Raw genomic sequence first — 20,594 nt, forward strand, 5'->3', positions numbered from 1 at the left:
CCCCTGGTCCCATTTATGCCCCCAGGTCCTGGCCCCAGGACTTCCAACCAGACTTCACCCCTCTGTACCTGTCAGTCCCCTCAAGCAGGAACAGCAAAGGAAGAACCAAATGGGAACCTTTAACATCTTTCTACAACATCCCCAAATAAATGAAATCTCTACCCTTTATCTATTTTCCAATAAATCCCCAAATTTCCTTGGCAGCAAATTTCCTTTCCTTTTCCAACCAGACTTCACCCCTCTGTACCTGTCAGTCCCCTCAAGCAGGAACAGCAAAGGAAGAACCAAATGGGAACCTTTAACATCTTTCTACACCATCCCCAAATAAATGAAATCTCTACCCTTTATCTATTTTCCAATAAATCCCCAAATTTCCTTGGCAGCAAAGGTTTCCTGAAGCAGCTGTGTCTACCTCAAAAAAGCTTTTCAGGGAGTCCTTTCGGCAGAGGTCATCCCTCCACACAGGAGTGAAAGTTGCTGTCATAATATCAGAACCACAGCAGTCCAGCTACATGGAGAGAGAAAAAAAGAAGTAATGGAAAGCCAACATCAGCAGACAGCAAACACTTCTGCAATGCTCTCCCCACCATTACACATTCTTTAAGTCACCCAAGATTGAGGCGGCATCTTGGAGGGGGAAACAAGGGTGGGGAATAAGTCACCAAACTGACTTCTTTCCATGCAATGCAGTTGCTTCCTACAATAGTCCCAGACAGATCTGGCATGGATTTTCTGGAGGAGAATGAACCCAGCTCTCTCCAGGGATTTTGTTTCCTGCTGAATGGACCAAGTATCAGGATTAATATCCTGATACTGTATCCTCAGAGCTACATTCTTTTTCCACTGAATTTTACTTAAATCAGGAGTGCTGAGCTAAATGAAAGGCAACTTAATCAAAGTTTGGTCTATACTTCCCAGCACCATGTGATGGAGAGAATACTGAAGAGAGCATAGTTCTGCTTCTTAAAATGTAACAACAAACTTGATAGGCTAAGACCTCCACATAGTATCTGCACTTTAGACTCTGCTTTTCCCACCCATTTTCCTGACCTCCATTATGAATTCTCCAGCACAACCACCACCACCTTACCGTTTCATGGAAGGTCTTCACTACAGCTTTGGCGTTGCTTGCATCTGGTTCTCCCATGAGCGTCTGTTGAAGCGCTTGATCGTAGAACTGCTTCACGTCTTTGGCTATCTAGGAAGGACACAGGAAAACTCCTTTTCAGCCAGAGGAGGAGGAGGAGAAAACCTATCCAGCAGATGTGCCTGAAGAACAGGTTCCCTCTAATAGCATTTGGACACCATTTGTTTGCACATGAAAAAAGGCATGTCTTTCATAGGGCTCCAGCTGTCACAAATATTAAGAACTCCATCCACCAGCCAGCAAATTTCAGACAAAACTATCCAAGACCTCCACAGGCTCTGTCTAGGAGATAAAGACAGCCAAGGCCAGGAGGGTGAGCCAGAAGTTGAGATAGCCTTCAGCCCACGTGGATGTGCTGCTGGGCTCAGGAAGGCAGAAACATCTCATTTTGAACCACACATAGACAAAGCAGGCAGGCAACACAACTCCCACTGAGGCTGCAGAAGCTGGACATGCTGGAAAAGTCAGGAGGACGTGGGGTGCACAGGCAAGGCTGTCTGTAAATACAGGCACCTCAGCTTACTGAGTGGCTCAGAGGGGATGGCAGGAATTTGGGAGAGATTGCTCACTAAAGCCTGGTCAGACAGCTCATTTGGGTCAGGAAGCTTAGGTGCATTTAGATGCATTTTAAAACCCTGGCTGGGTCCCTACAGACACGGCTATCCTGTAAGTGGTTATGTGAGACACCTTATTCAAACTCTAACCCTGCCACCTGGCTGCTGAACTGCAGCCACCCATGAGGGCCTGCTCCACAGTGCAGAGATCTCCTAACTTTTAGGGAACTGGCCTTATGACCTCCTCTAACACCTTTCAACAATTTGAGAGAGAGAGGTGAAAGAAGGCCATGCAAAAGAAGCAAAAGAAAAACATAGAAGCAAGGAAGGGAAAATGCTTTCTGGAACATCTGCTCTTGGCAGCACAGGCTGGATTAGCATACGAAAAAAGAAACTGCAGCAAGATGATGCACGATTTCAATCAATTATCCCAGAACTCTTTCATCACTACTCAAAAAAGCTTGCTTTGGAGGATGATATTCTCCAACCAAACCATTTCATTCTCGTACATAAAAATAAAACTTAAAAAAAAATCCTATGTATTGCCTCCCCATTCTGAATTTACAGCATCTCCAGAAGGCAAGCTGAGGGAGAGACTGCCTTCAGCTTTGAGAAAAAGTGTCCCTTGTGGAAGCATCTCTTGGTGGCTGGGGTGATTCAGTGCTTCCCTCACAGCCTGTGCTGCTCCCAACCAAGGCAGGGAGAAGCAAGCCTGCTTTGTGAGCAGGGATTTCAAAATAGCCCATTCATCATCAAGGCTGCAAAACTAGCTGATGCCAACAGACTGCCACCCTTCATTTTAAACTGCAAAATTAATTTTGGGGGCTGAGGTCATCACTTCTGTATTGGAAAATCCTAGATTTCTCAGCTAGTGGCCAAGCTTCTTCTCCCCAGGATGGGACACAACAGCTGTGGGGTCCCTCCTTACTCAGCCTTCACTTTGTTTTGCTGTTGGTTGCAGTTGCACATCTTGGACTCTTCAGGATTCACAAACTAACATCTGCAGGAGGCACAGCCCCTCTACAGAGGTTAATTAGTTTACTAAAGTTGCTAGGAAACAGCACTGTGCCTGCATAATAATGTTTAGCCACAGAAGAGTTTATTCCAGTGAAGTCCTGCTCTCTCCCGAATGACTATAAGGATGTTCCCATTCACACGGAGCCTGGGAGCCATTGCTCACATGCATGAGAAAGCTGAGCAGGCCAGCACCTACTTACACAGCTGGCTAACATCTCTTAGGAAAGTAAACACATTTCCTACTCTGCCAGAGAGTCTAACCTTGGCTTTGAGCACAAGCAGTCCCCTTCTCTCCTCCAAACCCCTGAGGCCCAGTGATCAGCACCCAGGCTGCTGCTTGCTGCAGCACAGCCACAGATCCCATGCACAGGCAGTTCTGCATTTTGAGAGCAAACCCCTGTGTGTGAGCACATGTGACCACAATGAAGGGAAGGGGAGCAGAAATAGAAGGGGAAAAGCTGCAATTTCCAGTTCTACCCTTCAGTTGAGCTCTTCCAGCCAGGAAACCTTATCTGAGCAGTCCCTAGCAGGGTGCCTAGCAGGACAGACACAGGACTTGGACCCCTCCTGTGTGCAGAGCACATGGATGACAGCAAGCCCAACGCTGTGACAAATGGCTGAAGCGGGTTATATGGCACTGGGGAAGAGCAGGAAGCACCAGCAATGCCGTTAATGCAGGCTCTCCCTGCACGGCATTCCCGCCCTTTGGCACTTCCCGCCCGGGCTCGCTGCTGTTCCCTGGCACTGAGGAGGTGCAGATGGCTTTCCTTCACAACTCCATGCACGAATCCACTCCCCCTGCGACTGACAGCGTGGCAGCTCGGAGGAGACCCAAGCGAGACAGGCTATTTTTACTCGAGACATCGCACCACATACCCTAAGGGCAGCTGCTCCCGTCAAGTGCTCACATTTAAAGTTCATCAGCCCGGCCAAGAGCAGTGAGGTGGCCTGCCCAGGTCACACTGCTAACCCAAGCCCCTGTTACCCAGTCTGGGAGCAGTTTGTGAGCAAAACAGCTCATGCTAGGATCTGCTGCAGTTCTGCTCCAGCCTCCCACTCCCACAAACACAGGTTTTAGAGGCTTACTTGGTCTTTGTTGACAAAACCCCAAATTCCAGCCGCAACTTCGCAGGCAAACAGGATTACCAGGCAAGTGAAGAACTGCAAAGACAAATCAAGAGAGGGATCCTTAACATATCTGCAGCAATTAGGTGGGGAGAGGTGTGGAGCAGCACTTCCACTGACAAATCAGAGCAAGGTGTCATCTGACTTGAAACCATTTTCTCTCTCATACATGCACTGAGCCCAAACACATTTTCCTGTAACTCATCACATGCCACCCATGTAACACAAGATACACTGCTCTGCTTCATGCACCTGCAGGACCATCCAGACAAGGTTTCTGCTCTGCCACAAATGCTCTGAGGACTAGAATTGCCAGTGCAGGGTTAAAAGCACATTTCAGCTGCTGAGGAGCTGGGGATGTCAGGCTGTGATTTATGGCCAGCACTCTGGCATCCACAGCCCTGCAAGGCTACTGCAGTTTTTTGCATAAATACTAACAATGACGTTTTCCCACAGTCCCACCCTGTTTGTGCAATTCCAGCATTCCTCTCTGCCATCCTCCCTTTTTGTTCAGATCCCGGGAACACATTGTGATGGCTGGTCACTTGGACTGGGAATGGGAAGCTGTAAACTCATACACCAGGGTCACATGAGAAGGCACAGAGAGGCATGCTCCATAGGCAGCCAACATCATCTCTGTGACAACATCACTCAGTGACTTCTTCCTGGGAAAAGCCCCAAAGTGGGAGAAGTCAAGAAGCAAAAGAGGTGAATGCAGTCAAGGACAGACAAAATTACAGTACAGCATGGGAAAACAGCCCCTGGCTCCTGAGCAGACTCTGTTCAAAACACATCCAACACATTTTCTCCAACAACAGATGAAACAGGAGCTATGACCTGGCTCTCACATGCAAAAGCAAAGGGTTTTTAGCAAAATGGAAACAAGACTATTAACCTGACAGCAGGAAAGGACTTCCAACATCCTTGTCCGGTTCCTGAACAATCAACTCCTATGTGAACACCTAGCTATTCCTAATTTTGTAGGAACATCTTTGAAAGACTAGGTCCCACATCCCCCCCCAAGGACTCACACCACCCTAAACCTTGGGTGCAATGCTACTGTAGGGCTGGTTAAGCACTAGGGCTCACTCCTGCAGTGGTTACCCTTCAGTGAAGGATGGTTCATTTATCCCAGATGTGGAGGTACGACTTCCTCCAGATTCAGTTCTCCTGTAAGCCAGCTCCAGAACACCAGGAGATGCAGCTTGATGCTAACAGGAACATAGTGGTGGTCCTGGCCAGGCAGCTGGCTGTGCCCCAGCCCCTTCCCAGGGAGCAGAGCCTGCTCCATGCCAAGTGGCTCCCTCCTCTCTTCCTTCGCTCTTGCTGCTCAGCTTCCATGCCACCTTTGGCACAGGATTTTAATAGCATGGAGCTTCCTGTACTTCTCCCTTTTGCAGTAAGCCCAAAGTCACTCCCTCAGCTAGGTGGAAAAAAGGGGAGCATGGCTGCTTCCCTAAAACACCCCAAGGATGCTGCCTGGAAATGTCCTTGGAACACAGTGGGAGCCTTGGCCAGCAGAAAGCATCCTCATGGGGCATCTCCAGACTTGTCTTGGCAAGCCAAGGCGTGAGCAAACACGGGCAGTGCACAGCAGCTAGAGCTGCTAATTTCAGCCAGAGCAGCCGGTTTCCCTGTCGGACCTTGGGCACGTTGTACCATCTGCCCTTCCAATCCTCTAACTTCAGGAGGGAGTGAGAAGTACTTCAGGGTCGGTCATCACTTGCATTAACAAAACAAAATAAAAATCCAAAGCTGCCAAACTGTGCTCCAACAGTTTTGGAGTTGTGTCAGATTTGTGTGCAGGCTCCTTGTATTCCCAGCAGCTGGGATAATGCCTGCAATCTCCTACTGGAGCTCCCATCCACTACACTCAGAAGTGTTTTATCAGCATTAGGCAAAAGCATCCCCTTATTTTTGGGAATCAGCAGCAACCAGAGGTGAAGTCATCTGCAAGAGTGAGGCAAAGCAGCTCCATTTCCCAATGTCCCAGCTGAGCCCACATCTATGAGTTGCTACACCACTACTAAGAACCCTCCAGCCCAATGAAGCCAAGTGCTGGAAAGTCATTTGAATTTAAAAAAAAATTAAAAAATTATGTTTTACCCTTCCAGTTTTACTTTTTATGCATCATGCTTAAACTGAACCACATGTGAGAACTTGCTTTAAATAAATGGGTCTCCCTTGCTCCCAAGGTAAAGGCTTTTGGTGTGGCTACAGTTTATCCAATTAGGCTCATCCTGTGCCAGGAATCCTGAGCTGCTGCCTCGCATCAAGGACGCCTGTAGCACTTCAGTAATGGATTTTCCAGGATATACCTAGATGTTCTCACTAAGAAATTATGGAAAGTCTTTGCAGTTTCCTTGTCCAAACAGATAAAAATAGTAGATGACCCCTTAAAAGAACTAGAATTGCTACAGGCAGCCTTGAAACAGAGTGAGAAGGGATGCTACAGGGGACACCAGGTAAGAAAGAGGGGTTAGTGGGTGCTTGGTAAGTCAGCCAGACCATGAAGGGATAACTGCCGGGGAGGGGGGGTTCGCATGTAACAAAGAAAGAGTCTCCAAGAATCCTGCTGATCTCACCCCTTCTGCCCTGCAGCCAGGCACAGGCAGGACACTGCAGCTCAGCCAGAGCTCCACAGGCTGGGCAGAGAAGCCCTCAGCCACGCAGCACTGCCTTGCTCCTTGCAGAGGTCACCCAGCTCCCACCTGTGTGCTCACACATCCTCCCAGCCCCACTCGCTGGGAAAGACCCCAGCAAGGGAAGCACAGCCATGTGCCATGCAGCAGGGGGATCAGGGTGCCAAGTGACTCCAAAGCTTTGTGTCTCCTACCGTTCCCAGAAGACACTGAGACTCCTGAATGGCACCGTAGCATCCCAGGAATCCCACGAACATCATGACAGCCCCGACTGCAATCAGGATGTAGATTCCTGCAAGGCAAAGTGAGAGGCAGACACATTACTGCACAGCTCTGTCCAGCAGCACCCTCATGCCTGGCTGGACATTCTGGCTCCTGGGGTGGATAATTATGGTTGTGGAGAATTAAGGCTCAGGAGGTGTGAGGGCAGGAGACATAGTAGAACACAACGTACATGAGTTGGGTCTCAAAGTGTTTGAAGCTGCCAACACTGGAGCTTTAATAACTCCATCACCTCCAAAATGAGAGGAAACACAGAGTAGCACTAGGCAGAGGATATAAGAGGCATGACAAGAGCTCTACAGCATCCTCACAGCTGTAGCAGGAGTTACCCTGGCACAGTGTTTTAAATATTTAAGCAGAGATAGAAATTATTAGTTAGCGTATCTTGTAAGATAAACAGTAAGGCACATGGTTTATTTATACTAAACATCATACAAATATTTATCTAGCTAACATTTTAAAGGCAGATGAACCATATAACCAAGGGGAAAGTACTGCTTAAGCATCTCACTTAAAATCTGGTGCTTTTTTTTTTGTTATAGGTTCTTCCACAGAGAATACAACATTTTTTACTTTAACTTATTGAATTTGCACAGGCAACTTGCACCGTAACTAGTTCAAAGCTGGAAATGAGGCATTGGGAGTGGTTCAGAAAACAGAGGAATAAAAGTTTATTCATTCAGGAAACAAGAGCTTATCTCAAGTCTGCTGCCGCGAGTAATCACCATGGTCTCACCAACCACGAGACTGGTGAAGCCATAGTGATTACTCAGCCAAACACTACCAGCTCAGTTAAATTTGACACAGCTTTTTGCTGGTGTATCCCTTATATTTAGTGCATTTTTGGTTAACTAATGTTCTCAAGTATTGTGGTTCTACTACCCTCTAAGTGAATCTTATTTCCCATTCAAAAGCAATTTCATACATGCAAAAATTACAGATCAGGTAAGACTGCAGTCACTATTTCTAATGGACAATGAAGAAAACAAAAGAATCATGATGAGGGTGAAAGAACATGGGGCATCCCAGAGGTAACAGCAACACAGTGAATCTTACTAGTGGTTGGGAGACACATCCCTTCAATGAAATGTTTTCTTCTGCTATGAGTGAAAAAGTTTTATAGTTATTAATCAGACTGTCAGCTCTCCTTTAGGAACAGCCCTAACATATAAACAGACCTCAAGATTAAAACTGTTTGTACATGCTTGTGATGTTTAAGGTTTTTCTTATCTCTGCAGCTTTTAAACAATTTTCTGATAATTAAAGTGCAAAGTCTAAAGGCCATGCACCGAGAGCAGAGTGAAGTCAGAACCCTTCTCTAAAACACCAGATACACAATAACGGTCTCCACTTGTTTAACATTCCCTTACAGATCCTTCAAACTTGGGAAAGGCTGGACTTTGGCTCCCGCTTCTTCCCTCTTTGAAACAAAGCCCACCAGCACGCCAAAAGCCCAAGCACCAATGCCAGGGCTGACTTGGCGAGTGGCGGTGACGGAGAGGCCGCCCCAGCGGCTCCAGCACGCTCCGGCGTGTCCCAGCAGCACCGTGCTCACTCTATTTTTAGGCCCTGCAGGAGGGAGGAAGCCAGCTGCAGGGGAAGTGCCACAATGGAGCATGCTGACCCCGCAGGAAACCCCTCTTCACAAAACCTGATGGGATCTGTGGCCGGAGACACCGACATCCTCGCGGCAGCACTGTCAGCGACGGGGCCGGAGGCGCGAGCTGCGCCTCCTGAGGGGTTCTGAAGGGGCTTCAGCAGCGCCCGGGAGCCATGGAAAAACAACAGGCAAAAAGCTCCCCAAGTGGGGATGAGACACCTCCTTAGGTGAAGGTGTGCAAAGAAAGGAAAAACAAGCAAAAGAAACCTCCCAGAAGAGCTCCTTGGAAAGGACAGGCCAGCAGATGAAGTTGTGTAGGCCTGTCTGAAGGGAAAGGAAGTGGTTTTGTCCCAGTGGCTGGAGATAGGATGAGGTGGAGCAGCTGGGCAGGGAGACAGCATGGCAAACAGTGGGCTGGGCTGTGTGCAGGACAGAGGGGCCCCAAAGGGCTTGGAGGTGGTGGGAAGGCATTAATAAGCCCTGTACAAAGAAGGCAGTCTGCTGGACACCTGCCAAGCCCTAGAGAGACTGATGGAGGCTGTCAGACACTGCATAACTTCTGTCCCACAAAGAACAACATATCAGCAGTGGTGTCCCAAAAATGGTCTGCTCACTGTCACCAGAAGCTGCTAATGCCCAAGAATCAGCCCTCACCACTCCAGCTTGTACCAGCAAAGCTGCTGGCTTGGGTTTTCAACCCAAACCATGGCAGATTTTTCTATTTTAAGCGCTGGGCAGTTCAACTGACAAGTCTTCATCACAAGTCAGAAAATCAACTTTCCTCATCCCTGAGTGCAGCAGTTTCTGACTTCTTCACCCATTAGGACAGTAGAGAGAAGACAAAGCTGTGCTAGGGGCAAGTCATTTCCACAACTGACAAGTCACTATTCATGCTAACCACCCCAGTATATGGGTAACAAGCAGATGCAGCACATTTGAAGACCAAGCAGCATGATGCTGAAACCCCAACAACAAGGTCACCACAGACAGAAGGTTTTGTTCTAATTTTTTTCTAAATAAACACTGAAGGCACCTTCTGGGCTGAACAAATATTACCAGATCACAGTCACAGGGCAGCCCATATTGAAGGGACCTCAAATGATGACCTGGTCAAACCTTTTGTGAGACTGGGAACCTTAGGAGAGACTATGCAGAACTCTGCCCAATTATATCTTGAAAACCTCCAGTGATAGGGACTCTATCATGTCCCTGGGGAGGTTTTTCCAGTGAATGATTGCTCTCATTGTAAAAGATGTTTTTCTGATATTGAGATCATCAGGAAAACACGGGACCCACTAGTGGCTAAGAAAGCTTTGCTCTGAAAACTAGGAAATGAAAGCCCAGTGAGACCCTCAACTGATGGAGGAGACTAAGAGGAAACACAGACATTTGCTGTTTTAGAGAAGCTTTCCAGTGACCTCTGTACTTGCTTCTTGCTGGGATTTCTGGCAGCTTCAAAAAAAACAAAACCAATCCTGACCTGCTGAACTCCCACCCCAGGCAGGCTGTGCAGACCTTGGACTGTCAAGTGACATCCTGGCTTCCTACTTCTCTCCCTGCTCTCACTTCACCAGGTCCTCATCAGAGCCAGCACGGCTATCAAGTGAGGAAACAGCAAGAAGGAAAGGAGGGGAGGGGAGGGGAGAAGATGTGCACCACGTGCAGCTTCCTGAGCGGAGCCCAGCGGATGCGGCCGGTGCGCTGGGAGCAGCAGGAATGTGCAGCCAGGCGGGGGACAGGGCAGCAGTGACTGGCCTGAGCTTGGCAAACCACAAAAAACCCCTGGAAGGTTTTTGGAATAAAAGCCAGCTTCATTCCCAGGCACAAACAAGTGGCTGTTATGGAGCTGCCTTTTGTTACCGAGGGCCAGAACACGACAGCCTCTCCTGGGAGGCAGCAGAGCAGGACTCTGAGCTGGAGCTTATTTAAAAACAAGCACAAAGTACTTACTGCAAAAATAGCATGTGCAATGAGGAATGCCAGCGGTGTTTTGCCACAGAAATGCCATGCTGAAGGCTGAGAAAGCAAAGGAAGGCAATCCAAGTGCCCAGCCACATGCTTTGAATGGTGTTTGTTTTCCCACACCCATCCTTCCCCTCCAGGAATGGGGCTGGTGGGAGGGTCTCCACTTTCAGACTGGATGCCAGGCAGCTGGGGGACTATTTCACAGCAATCACAGTGCAGACTGGAACGACCAAGCCCTTTTCCCAGAAAGCAGCCTGACACATCTTAGCTTTCATTCCTGGCACACAGGGACCATGACGCCTGCTGTGGTTTTGGGCTCCGTCTCTGTGAGCAAGGCACCTGTCATCCCATCCTGAGATGACACATTATCCTCCTCACAGTCACAGGAGACTCCTCACAAGCCTCTCCCTCCTCTGTGTAAGCATTTAGGGTTAACCCCTAAATCCTTTCCTGGGTGAGGAACTCATGACTACAATGGTTATTTGCTCCTTCAGGGCTCCACCCAAACTGGCACAATTTGGCAAGAGCAAGGCTTCATCTGCCTTTCACATGCCACTTCCCAGCTCATTTTTACTGCAGCTTTCTCTGGGGTTTTACAACAAGCAGCGCTGTTTGCTGTAAACAAAAAGTAAAATGAGAGAGGTATAAACTGCAATCTGCAGTGCCTACAGCCATGCTGCCCCCTCACCCAGCAGCAGTGCATGAGAGACCAGCTGGAGCTGCAGCCACAGGTACAGTGAGCAAATCATGCACAGGTGTTCACGGTACCAAGGCACCTCCACATCCCTGAGCAGCACTACACTGTGATTTCTGACCCTATGGCACGGTTCTCTGTTAAGGCAGCAGCAAGAAAGATTGCTACAACTGCCACACATAACCAGCCCCACACCAAAGCAAGCTGTGAGCCTCAGGACCTGTATCTGGGAGTTGGAGAAGTCAGAGGAGGGGAGTCAATACTGCCTGGAGTCCTCTATCTCCTTCTGAGATGGAGCCTTCGAGCAGAAAGCTTTAGGAGAGAGACCAACCACTCTCAGCTTCACCTCCTCATCTGAATTCCAAGCATGATCACAGGAGCCATGATATGATCTCCTCCCTCAAGAGCATCATGATAGGACATGATGATCAGAAAAAGCAGCAGCAGTGGGCCAAACACCATCCCTCTTTCCCCAGTACAACCAGGGCATGTGCTGCTTTAGGCTGCAGGGATTTTGTAAAGCTTTAGCAAAGCCCTTAAACATCAGAGACAGGAAACTGATAGAAATTGAGCACTTCTCTTGGTTTGATGCTAGGTGGGAAAGAGAAAAAAAAAGCAGCCAAGAGGCCAGCTTAGCACCCAGCTCAAGCAGAAGATGCCTCCGTGGAGGGCCCTCTACCTGCAGGCCAGGTAGGAAGCAGGATGCTCAGTTCTGGGAGCAGGGAAGGGAGCAAAAAAGGCAGTATTCAGTGTCAGTACTTGCTTTGGCATTAAAGCAGCATAGCTGGTTCTTGCAGGGTTGTAAAACCCATGTTCTGTCCCTGCTGAGAAATAAAAAAAAAAAAAAAAAAACAGGAAGAAATAAACAGTCTTTAAAAAAGGACACGATGAAAAAACAAATAAAAGAAGGAACAAGCACCACAGTGTCCCTCTAAAAGAAGCAGGGAGCAGGCCAGCCCTGGCTAGCTCTCCTCCCATGCCCCCTCCATGGCCATCAGAGACGCTGTGCAGCTCCAGGCATGGGCATTCCTGGACAGCACCCTACTTCTCCCCTCATTTAAATCCTTTCCCAGCATCCTTAACTCATTTGGCTAAATGGAAGCCAGCCACTGCCTCCAGGTCACCATGGCAGTATTTCCAAAAGACAAAAAAGAAATCAAATAAGAACACCCTCCCCCCCAGCACAACACCATGCTTCCTGGGAAGGCCAGGCAGCTCTCCAAGCTGTGCCTGCCCTCCCCATGGGATGGGCTTTAAAAAGGGGCTGAGAACAGACAAAAGAGAGATGTTTATTCTCCCAACAGGCTCCTGTGGGGAGATTCTGCACATCCAAGAGTTTTGCAAGCCTCTGAGGAAAGGAGGGAGGCTTCAGTGCTACCCTGCTGTTGCTCCTGGCTTGGAGATGCTGAAGTCCACTGGGCTTATCACCACTGCTGCTGCAGGGAAGGGTGGAACCATTAGACACTGGCAGGCAGACTCCCTCCTGCCCCACACCACCCATTGTGGAAGAACACCCTTCCCAGTAGCCAAAGAAATGACCACGATGTTCCTCCTGGCAGCTCAGGAGCAAGTTACAGGCACAGTGGAAAGTCCCTTCAGGGCAGGGTTGGGGCAGGAAAAAGATGGCTATGTGAGCCAGCCAGCAAAGCAGGGTCTCCCAGACATTTTTGTCCAGTTGCCTGGTGGAATTAGCCCAGCAGAGCTGGCAGCGCTTTCTTCAAAGTGGGGCGAGAGAGAGGGGGGCTGGAAAAAGAGAGGGTTTGCTGGAAGATGACAAGTGGGAAGCCCCTCCATTCCTCTCCACCCCCTTTCCCAAGGAAAACATTGCTGCTCTGTAGCTGCTAATGACTTCCAGATGGAGCAACAGGGTCACAAAGCCTGGAGAGCTCTCACGGGGAGATGAAAGCCTGGACATGCTGCCCTCATGTGCAAAGAAGAAGGCAAGAAGAAGGCACGAGCACCCCTCTGTCAGAAACACAAAGGGGTGGTGGGGAAAGCCCCAAAGAACATCCTCATGTGCACACACTTGTACCCAAATCCACTCCACACAGATGCCACAGTCAGGCTTCTTCTCCTTTGCCTACCCAGGAAACACTGGAAGGAGACTCAAGCTCTGTAACTTCAGCACACCTGCAAAAGCTGGGAGGAAGTCCATGGCACATCTCCAGGACTGGGATGGACAAGGGTGGCACAGCACAGGTGAGCCAGGCTGGAATATGCTGCCCCATGCACTCCTGCCCCAGCCTAGGGCACTTCTGGGCATTTCTATGTGCCCTGGGATCTCACCCACGAAAAAAGCACAAATCCCACTGGAGGATTCCTTGTGGGTTTTGCATGCTTTGAACACAGTGCAGGTTTTCTACGGAAAACTGTCCAAGCTACAGGTTTAAACAGCTCTGAAGAGCAAAGAGCCACCTCTGGCACAGGTCCAGGGCAGCAAAGCCAGTGGGAAGAGACAAAGGAAAATAACAACTACATTAGTTGTAGTTGGATAGATCTGAACCCAAAATAACCTGATGCTATCCGTGTATTTTTAAAGACATAACCAGTTTTAGTCTGCAGAGCAAATGAAGCACAGGAGTTGGTCATGACCGAGGTAGAATGAATTACAATTAAATGGAAATGCAATGAAATAACATGTTGCTTTCTTAATAGAAACTGAATTCTGTGATAAGAATACAAAAAAAAAAAAATCCCCTATTCTGTCAGATACACTGTTTAAGCCAGAAAGGAAAGTACAACAAAAGTGTTTTGCCTTAAAACTATTTTAAAAATAATTCCAGCATTATTGAAGGAGTTGATCTGACAGTGATTAGAGGAAAATCTAGAACAAGTAAAACTCAGCTTTTGGTTTTTTCCCTTTAAGGGACTAAATAATTAAATTGTTGTCCTTAACTATAAGTAAGTTTATTTCCAAGACAGAAAAATGCATGTACTTCTATTTTTAAAAATCCACATATATTATTTTTTAAATAATCCATTTTGCTCGGTGTGGTTCAAGGCCAAATGCAAACCTTGGTTTCCATTGCCAAGCACGCAAACCTGACCACAGCTCATGTGTCTGGTGGAAAATCTCCAACACAGGGGGCCTTGACAAAGTAGAGCACAAATGGGTGAGAGAGGAAACCAGTCCTGAACCAGCTCTGTGTATCCACAGGGACCCCTGCAGCACCTCATGCCAAGACTGAAGGTGGTTTTTGACTGGTGTTTTTTACAGAACCTACAGAGCAGGAGCCTCAGGCTCTTCTCTGGCCTTTCACAACAAGTCTAGCAAAAGATGTGCTGCTGAGTCTAACCCCACGATGTATGGAAGTTGGCACCATGTCTAGAAGATGCCTAACATTTCCAGAGGGGTGGGGACAAGGATGGGAGTGGGAACAGAAACCAAGACCTTCTCATTGCTCATGGCAGGTCCACAGCCATTGCAGCACTGCTGACCTCTAGAATTTTGGCAACACACCGGAGCTCTGCTGAGCCCCCCCTGCAATGAAAACCTCCCAGAGATCACTGCTTCTCATCCAAGGTAGTCCTGAAAAGGCTAATTAAGCTAAATTAGCTAAAAAGGCTTACTAAGTTATGGATGGAAGGGATAGCTCCTCCACAACCACTTAGCCAACACAGGTCTGTCTGGGTGATAGGCTGTCACTGCTGGTCACATCTGGGACCCATGGCAAGGGTGGCCAAGGCATCCTCATGTGCTGTAAGGACAATGGGCAAACCTGGGGAGAGCTCAGAGAGATGTCCCTACCCCTACCCTATGCACTGCCACTTAGCAGTCCCTCCTCTCTGCAAGGGGCAGATTTCCCTGAGCCCAGCAAAATCTCATGACAGGACTTCCAAAATGCTGAAGACACCCATGAAAGCTTGCGAGCAGCTGCAGTTCAGCTCAGATATGTGCTCATTTGTAAGGAAGACTTCAAAGCCTCCCTGTGCTTACTGGCCCATTTATTCTAGACCAGTCTGCGTGAAAAGCAGCTTGAACTTGTTTCCAGGGCAGAAATCATTATCCTGGGTTGTATTTGTTCCGAGGAGGATGGTGAAGACAGTCTGATTCACCTCTTAAGGAAGTCTGTGTGCCCATTAGCTGATGTCCCTTCCACACCTCAGCAGGACTCACAGGCACACTCACCACCTTAGCCCCAAGTCACTGCTGCCCTCAGCTGTCCCCCACCTGCCTCCCCCAGGCTTTGCTGCCTGACTGGCTTGGGAGGTGGATAAACATTACCTAAGGAACTCCTCCACCAAAAAACCCCTCTTGCCTTTCTGTTGGGACAGTGACACCCACCAGGATGACAGGGAGAGGCAGCGGTGGCAGCAGCCTCGGTGGCAAAGTTTACCCCACCACTGTATGCCTGTCCAAAACCTCACACTCCTCCCCTGTGCCACCATGCTCCAGGGAGGAGACACTGCCCAGCAGAGGATTTACTACTGAAACACACAAAACCTAGACACAGGCAAAGCAAACTCCCTCCTCACCCCAAAAGCTACGTGGAAAACCGCACCCCAGCTCAGGAGGGTTTTGCACTCCCCGTCCTGGCTGGCCCCGCTCCCAGGGCCCAGCTAATTAGAGCCACAGGTCGTGCTGCCCTGTCACTTGCTGTGAGCAGCTGGAGGCGCATTTCCTATTTTGGATCTGGCAGGAGAGAGCGAAGCCGAGACCGTCCGGCTGCTGTGCTCTGTTCCTTGCTGGGCAGCTTGGGGAGAGCACAGGAAGGGCAGAGCAGGGACCAGCACCCAGGGATGCTCCAGCACACAGGCAGCCCAGCAAGGGGCAGGTGTGAGATCCTGGGGTGTGGATTTAAGGCAAACAAGAGCTGAGGTTTGTGTTCCTGCCCACCCCAAAGCATTTCATTCACAACACCATCTCCAGGCACCACATAACCAAATCTTTGAAGGATGGGAAACCTGGCTTTTTCATCCCACTATCATCCCACCAAGAAAGGGCAAAAGTAGTAAGTCCAGGGTCACTTGCTTTTTCAAGATCCCCAGGTGCTCTTAAAAGCAGTGACACCACAGCACTAATTTATTGTGGAGAGATCAGAACTGTTCCAATTTGTACTGGTATCTGCAGAGAGACCAGCTCAGCCTTCCACAGGCTCTCATAACACCCTGAATCACAGTTTTGTTATTTGCTTGGGTTTTTTCCCATGGTACTTTATGTGTAGGATCAGTAAATATCTGAGAAGCAGTTAGCCAGTTGATAGCAACTTATCAATGCCTCTAGCTATCCTGGAGGATGTTTTTGGCCTTGGGACCAACATCTTCCCAGCCTCCAGACAGACAAAGCATTCCAGACACAGTGTTATTCAAGAGCAAGAAAGATTTCGATTTCTGAACTTCAAATAAAGCAAATAAATGTCTATCAGACCATAAGCCAAGCTCAGATGAAGAAGAAATATTTTCCTTTATAGTTAGGAAAGCATGAAACTAAGGTGCTCCTGCTATCCCCATCCCTGGTACTGCTTGGTCTTTACAGTGCTGAAGCAGTTAAAGCATTTGCTGGAGCATTGGATCCCGAGCCAAAATGGAAGTGTCAAAAGCCAAGACTGCAACAAGTGGTTAGGGGATCAGATGGTTTGCACGCCGTGCTGAGGAAAAGCCCATGAACAAGGGCCTGTTTAATAACCTCCCAGGCCAGCCCACAAGACAACTTGTGCAGGCAGTGCCAAGCTGCTGGGGAGGGGGTGGCGCTTGTGGGAAACCCCAGCCCGCAGGAGCCCCTTCCCTGGGGCTGGAAAGGCCAGCAGGGAACAGCTGCCTGCGCCCTGGGGGCTGCAGGGGTGGCTGCTCTGATCTTCTGGTCTGGGAGCTGAGGGCAAGGACTGCTCCTCTCCTGCTCCTGCTGCAGCCTGAAGTATCATGCCTGGTACTCTGCAGCTTTGCTGTTCCCCACAGCTTCTTTCTCCCACTTCCCCATTTCCTTCAAATCCATTATTTTTCCTCTCCCATAACACAGAGACAGCCCTGGAAAAACAGCCTTTAACAAACAGCTCCAGCTTTGGGGTAGGGAAAAGGACACACAAAGAAACCAGGAGACACCAAATCCCTGCTTTCCTACTTCCCTTCTCACTCAGTACACACCCTATGATGGAAGTGTTCCTCCTCTGACAGTGTTTATTGCTTCCCCCTGTCCTGCAGCAAAGCCTGGCTGGCCTTTAAAAGCCTCCTGACAAATCCCGGGACCAGCACCCTGTGCCAGACACCAAAAGATGGTATTTGCAAAGGAAAAAAAAAAAACAACAGAGCTCTGGAGGCCAAGCCCAAAGAGGTTCCCGTTCCCAAAAGCAGGAACATTGTGTGCATGTGTATACTGCATGCCAGAGAAGAAAAAGGAGGGAGTATCAGTTGTAAGAGAGAGGAAAAATGGGGGGAGCAGGGGTGGGGGGGAAAGCAAAAAGAAATCCCAGTCTTCAGACTCCAGAGGTCTGGCTGGGAAAGGCAGCAACTGAAAGAAATGCTCTGCTGTTATTACTGCATGGAAATTACAGCTGCCAGAAGGAATCCAGGCCAATCTGTTGCTGAATATAACTTTAAAAAGACAGCCAGCCTCAACTCATGGGCTGCTCACGGGTGTTGGAAAGGGGACCCACAGTCCTTCTCCAATGCCTTGTGAACAGCAAAGGCTGAGGACAAAGACAAAATAAGGGTGGAAGAGTAAAAGATGCTCAACAGGCAGGAGGGAGGGACCCTGCCCCATGCTCCAGGTCCCCCAGGTTTGGAGAGAACTTATTAACTAGGGAGGTAGCAGTTGTTAGCCCCCCAAAAGAAGGAGAGGTTGGTTCCTGGAAAGGAGAGTTTAACTTCTTGTGAGCTCCCTTTTCTGTTTTTAAAGATGAGATCTACAAAGGGAAAATGCTGCAAATAGAGCTCTGGGTGTGAGGCAGGAGAAGAGAGACAGCAAGAGAGAAAAACCCACAGCTATCTACAGCAGGGGCATCTTCTGTAGCCAGGGACAGGGCTCAGGCATGCTGTTCCATGGGCAAGCAGGGAAATGAGAAGGAAAACCCTTTCCAGAAAGTAATTTTAGCTACAGGTGAGAACAGGACATGGGATCAGACGATGTTCCCAGCCCCGTCAGCTCGTGCTCCAAGCCAGCTCCTGACTGGCAGCCAGCCCCTCCTGCAAGCCTCTCCCCCTTGTCTGTGAGGGATCATTGGAGAACAGGGGAAAAACAGGGGGTTTCAGCTTCCAGCACGCTGTCAAATTAACAAAAATCATGCTCAGCTTAACCGTAGAGCACAGAGGCTCCACCTGCCCCTCCTGGAGAACATGAGTCACACAAAGCTCACCGAGCTTTGCCTCCACTGCCAGCCACTCTGCTACTTTTACGTCCCTTTGGACAGGAAACAAGACACATTTCCAAGAAGTCCCCCCTCTTCCCAAACGTGCTCTGGAGAACACCCACGACACCACAACACGTCCTCGTGCATTTTTAGCTGCTGTGGATTTGGACTCTGCTCTTGGGCCACAGCCAGCGCTTATCAAAGGCTCGGGCTAGCACAGCAGGGGATATTTTGGAGAGTACAAGGGCAGCGGGAGGTATTTTCATTGTGACCTCCTTGGTGCTCACCTGGAGCTTTCTGGCCTGCTCTTGGGTACACTGCAGCCTACCCTGGGGCACACAGCCATGAGCAAGAGCAGCACCCCCAGAGCTACTCACCAACGTAGAAGGTGTTGGGGGCCTGCTTTTCCCCCAGCTGCAGGTACAGGATATTCGTTGTCTGCGAGTCATGGCGGAGCCACAGGGCCACTCCCAGGATGATGCCTCCTGCCAGCTGGGGAGAAAACAGAGGGAAGCAAGGGTTATCCACTGCTCCAGCCACATCAGACCCAGACTGGCAGCTTTCAGCCAGGAGCTTTGCTTTTCATCTTACCACAAACATACAAGAACATCCTTTCTAACCATCACCCTTGCAACATGCTTTGTGCCCTACAGAGCATGAGCCATATGATCTTCCTTGCTCTATGAGAAGATCCCCTCATTCTGGGGATGTGCAAAGCCCTTTACAGTTCCTGCAGGAGATTTCTTTCTCAAGAGGTATTTTATTATGCTTTATTATTGTTTTCAGTGGAAGCAAGCAGGAGATGTGCCACTAAGGTTTTTAGGAGAGCTTTTCAACGGAAGTTACAATCAGCCCCAGTTGATAACTGGGATGTTATCACCCCATTTCATTTCTCTGTGAGGTACAAACAAAGTTGGGGAAGGGTCCATTTTTCCCCTCTGCCCCCAAGTCTTGCATGCACACTACTGCACATCCAGGGTCAGGCTTCCAGTCGAACACACCCAGTGTTCCTCAGGCACACAGAGCTTTCTTTCCTCAATGTCCTAATACAGGAATTGAAGTGGAGCAAGGCCACATGGGGTCAGGCCAAAGCCCCACCACACCGTCTTTGGGGGCCTCCAGGCCAAGACTGCTGCCTTGCCCATGCAGTAAAACAGCAGAAGAGCAGTGCACCCACACCCACGTGTGCGCAGCGACATGCAGGACTGACCAGGGCAAGGACAAAAACACACTCCAGATGTGGGAGGAGACGTTCTGCACATGGGACATCAACTCAGCCACTGGGATATTTATGTACAAACAATGGGAAGTTTCTATGACTGACTTCCTCACTGTTTTCTCTTTCAGGGAGGGGCTGGGAATGGCCATGGGAGGTGGGAGCGGATATGGGGCACTACAGCAGGGAAGGTGTCACAGGGAGGAACTCAAGGGAGAGCTTTCCCAGCATGACTCACTGTGTCCTCTGTGACATCTCCCTTTCATTTAAAAGTATAACTAGGAAGGGAAAAAATACAAACATCTGGGAAAAAGCTCAAACCCTTAAGAATTGCAATATCACTGCTGTGAAATGCTGAAATCACCTGTTCAAATGCCAATTCAATTTTGAGTGTCCTAAATCCTTGAAGCCATTCACCTTACAAAAAGGAAGAAAACTACCAAAGAATATAGAAGTGGAAACATGCTACTTCTAAAAGAGTCTGAATCAGGTCAGTTACAGGCATGACAGGCACCATGAAAGTCAAATTAAAAAAAAAAAAAGGAAAGGAAAAGGAAAAGAATAGAAAAGCAGGGCTTTTCCAGGAAAGGTGTAAATTCTCCAGTTGTGCAAGCACAACAAGGAACACAGGAGGACTGGGATCTGCAAGACAGGCTGTCGATGGGAGCCTGGTTTTCCCCCCTGGGAGCTCAGCTGAGTGGTTTCCTCCTTGCTCATTTCTACAAATCCCAGCCACTGGATTTTTCCAGAAATGCCACTGAAGCTGGGGCAAACCCACACCATTTCCAAACTCACAGGGCAAACTGCTCTCAGGGCTTTTCCACTATCGGAGGGAGAAAATCCCCACCAGCTCCTGGAGACGAAAGGAAATCTTTGCTTTTCCCCAGTCTGCCAAAGTAATAGGCTTTTAACACTTCTCCCACAACAACCAATGCAACTTCCCTGCTGGCACAGTCCCTCATCCCTCCTGCACTGAGGCCAGCCTGAGGTTCTCCAAACACTGGCTATGGAGAAAAGTCACGAAAGCCAGTCTGTGCTCAAGTCCAGCTCCAAATAAGGCAGGTTGTGG

The 20,594-nt window shown here is 49.0% G+C and overlaps 1 protein-coding gene across 1 annotated transcript in view; it reads right to left on the reverse strand.

Annotated features, from left to right (window-relative positions):
- CD81 (CD81 molecule) overlaps window positions 1-20,594 on the reverse strand; it is a 34,318-nt gene that overhangs the window by 5,067 nt on the left and 8,657 nt on the right. Inside the window, exons 2-6 of the mRNA XM_066551331.1 lie at window positions 18,687-18,801; window positions 6,680-6,777; window positions 3,805-3,879; window positions 1,091-1,198; window positions 413-508 (exon numbers count right to left, since the gene is read on the reverse strand). Coding sequence (XP_066407428.1) covers window positions 413-508; window positions 1,091-1,198; window positions 3,805-3,879; window positions 6,680-6,777; window positions 18,687-18,801 — 492 coding nt within the window. The remainder of the gene's footprint in view (window positions 1-412; window positions 509-1,090; window positions 1,199-3,804; window positions 3,880-6,679; window positions 6,778-18,686; window positions 18,802-20,594) is intronic.

This window comes from Molothrus aeneus, chromosome 6 (assembly GCF_037042795.1).
Source record: "Molothrus aeneus isolate 106 chromosome 6, BPBGC_Maene_1.0, whole genome shotgun sequence".
Classification (NCBI taxonomy): domain Eukaryota; kingdom Metazoa; phylum Chordata; class Aves; order Passeriformes; family Icteridae; genus Molothrus; species Molothrus aeneus.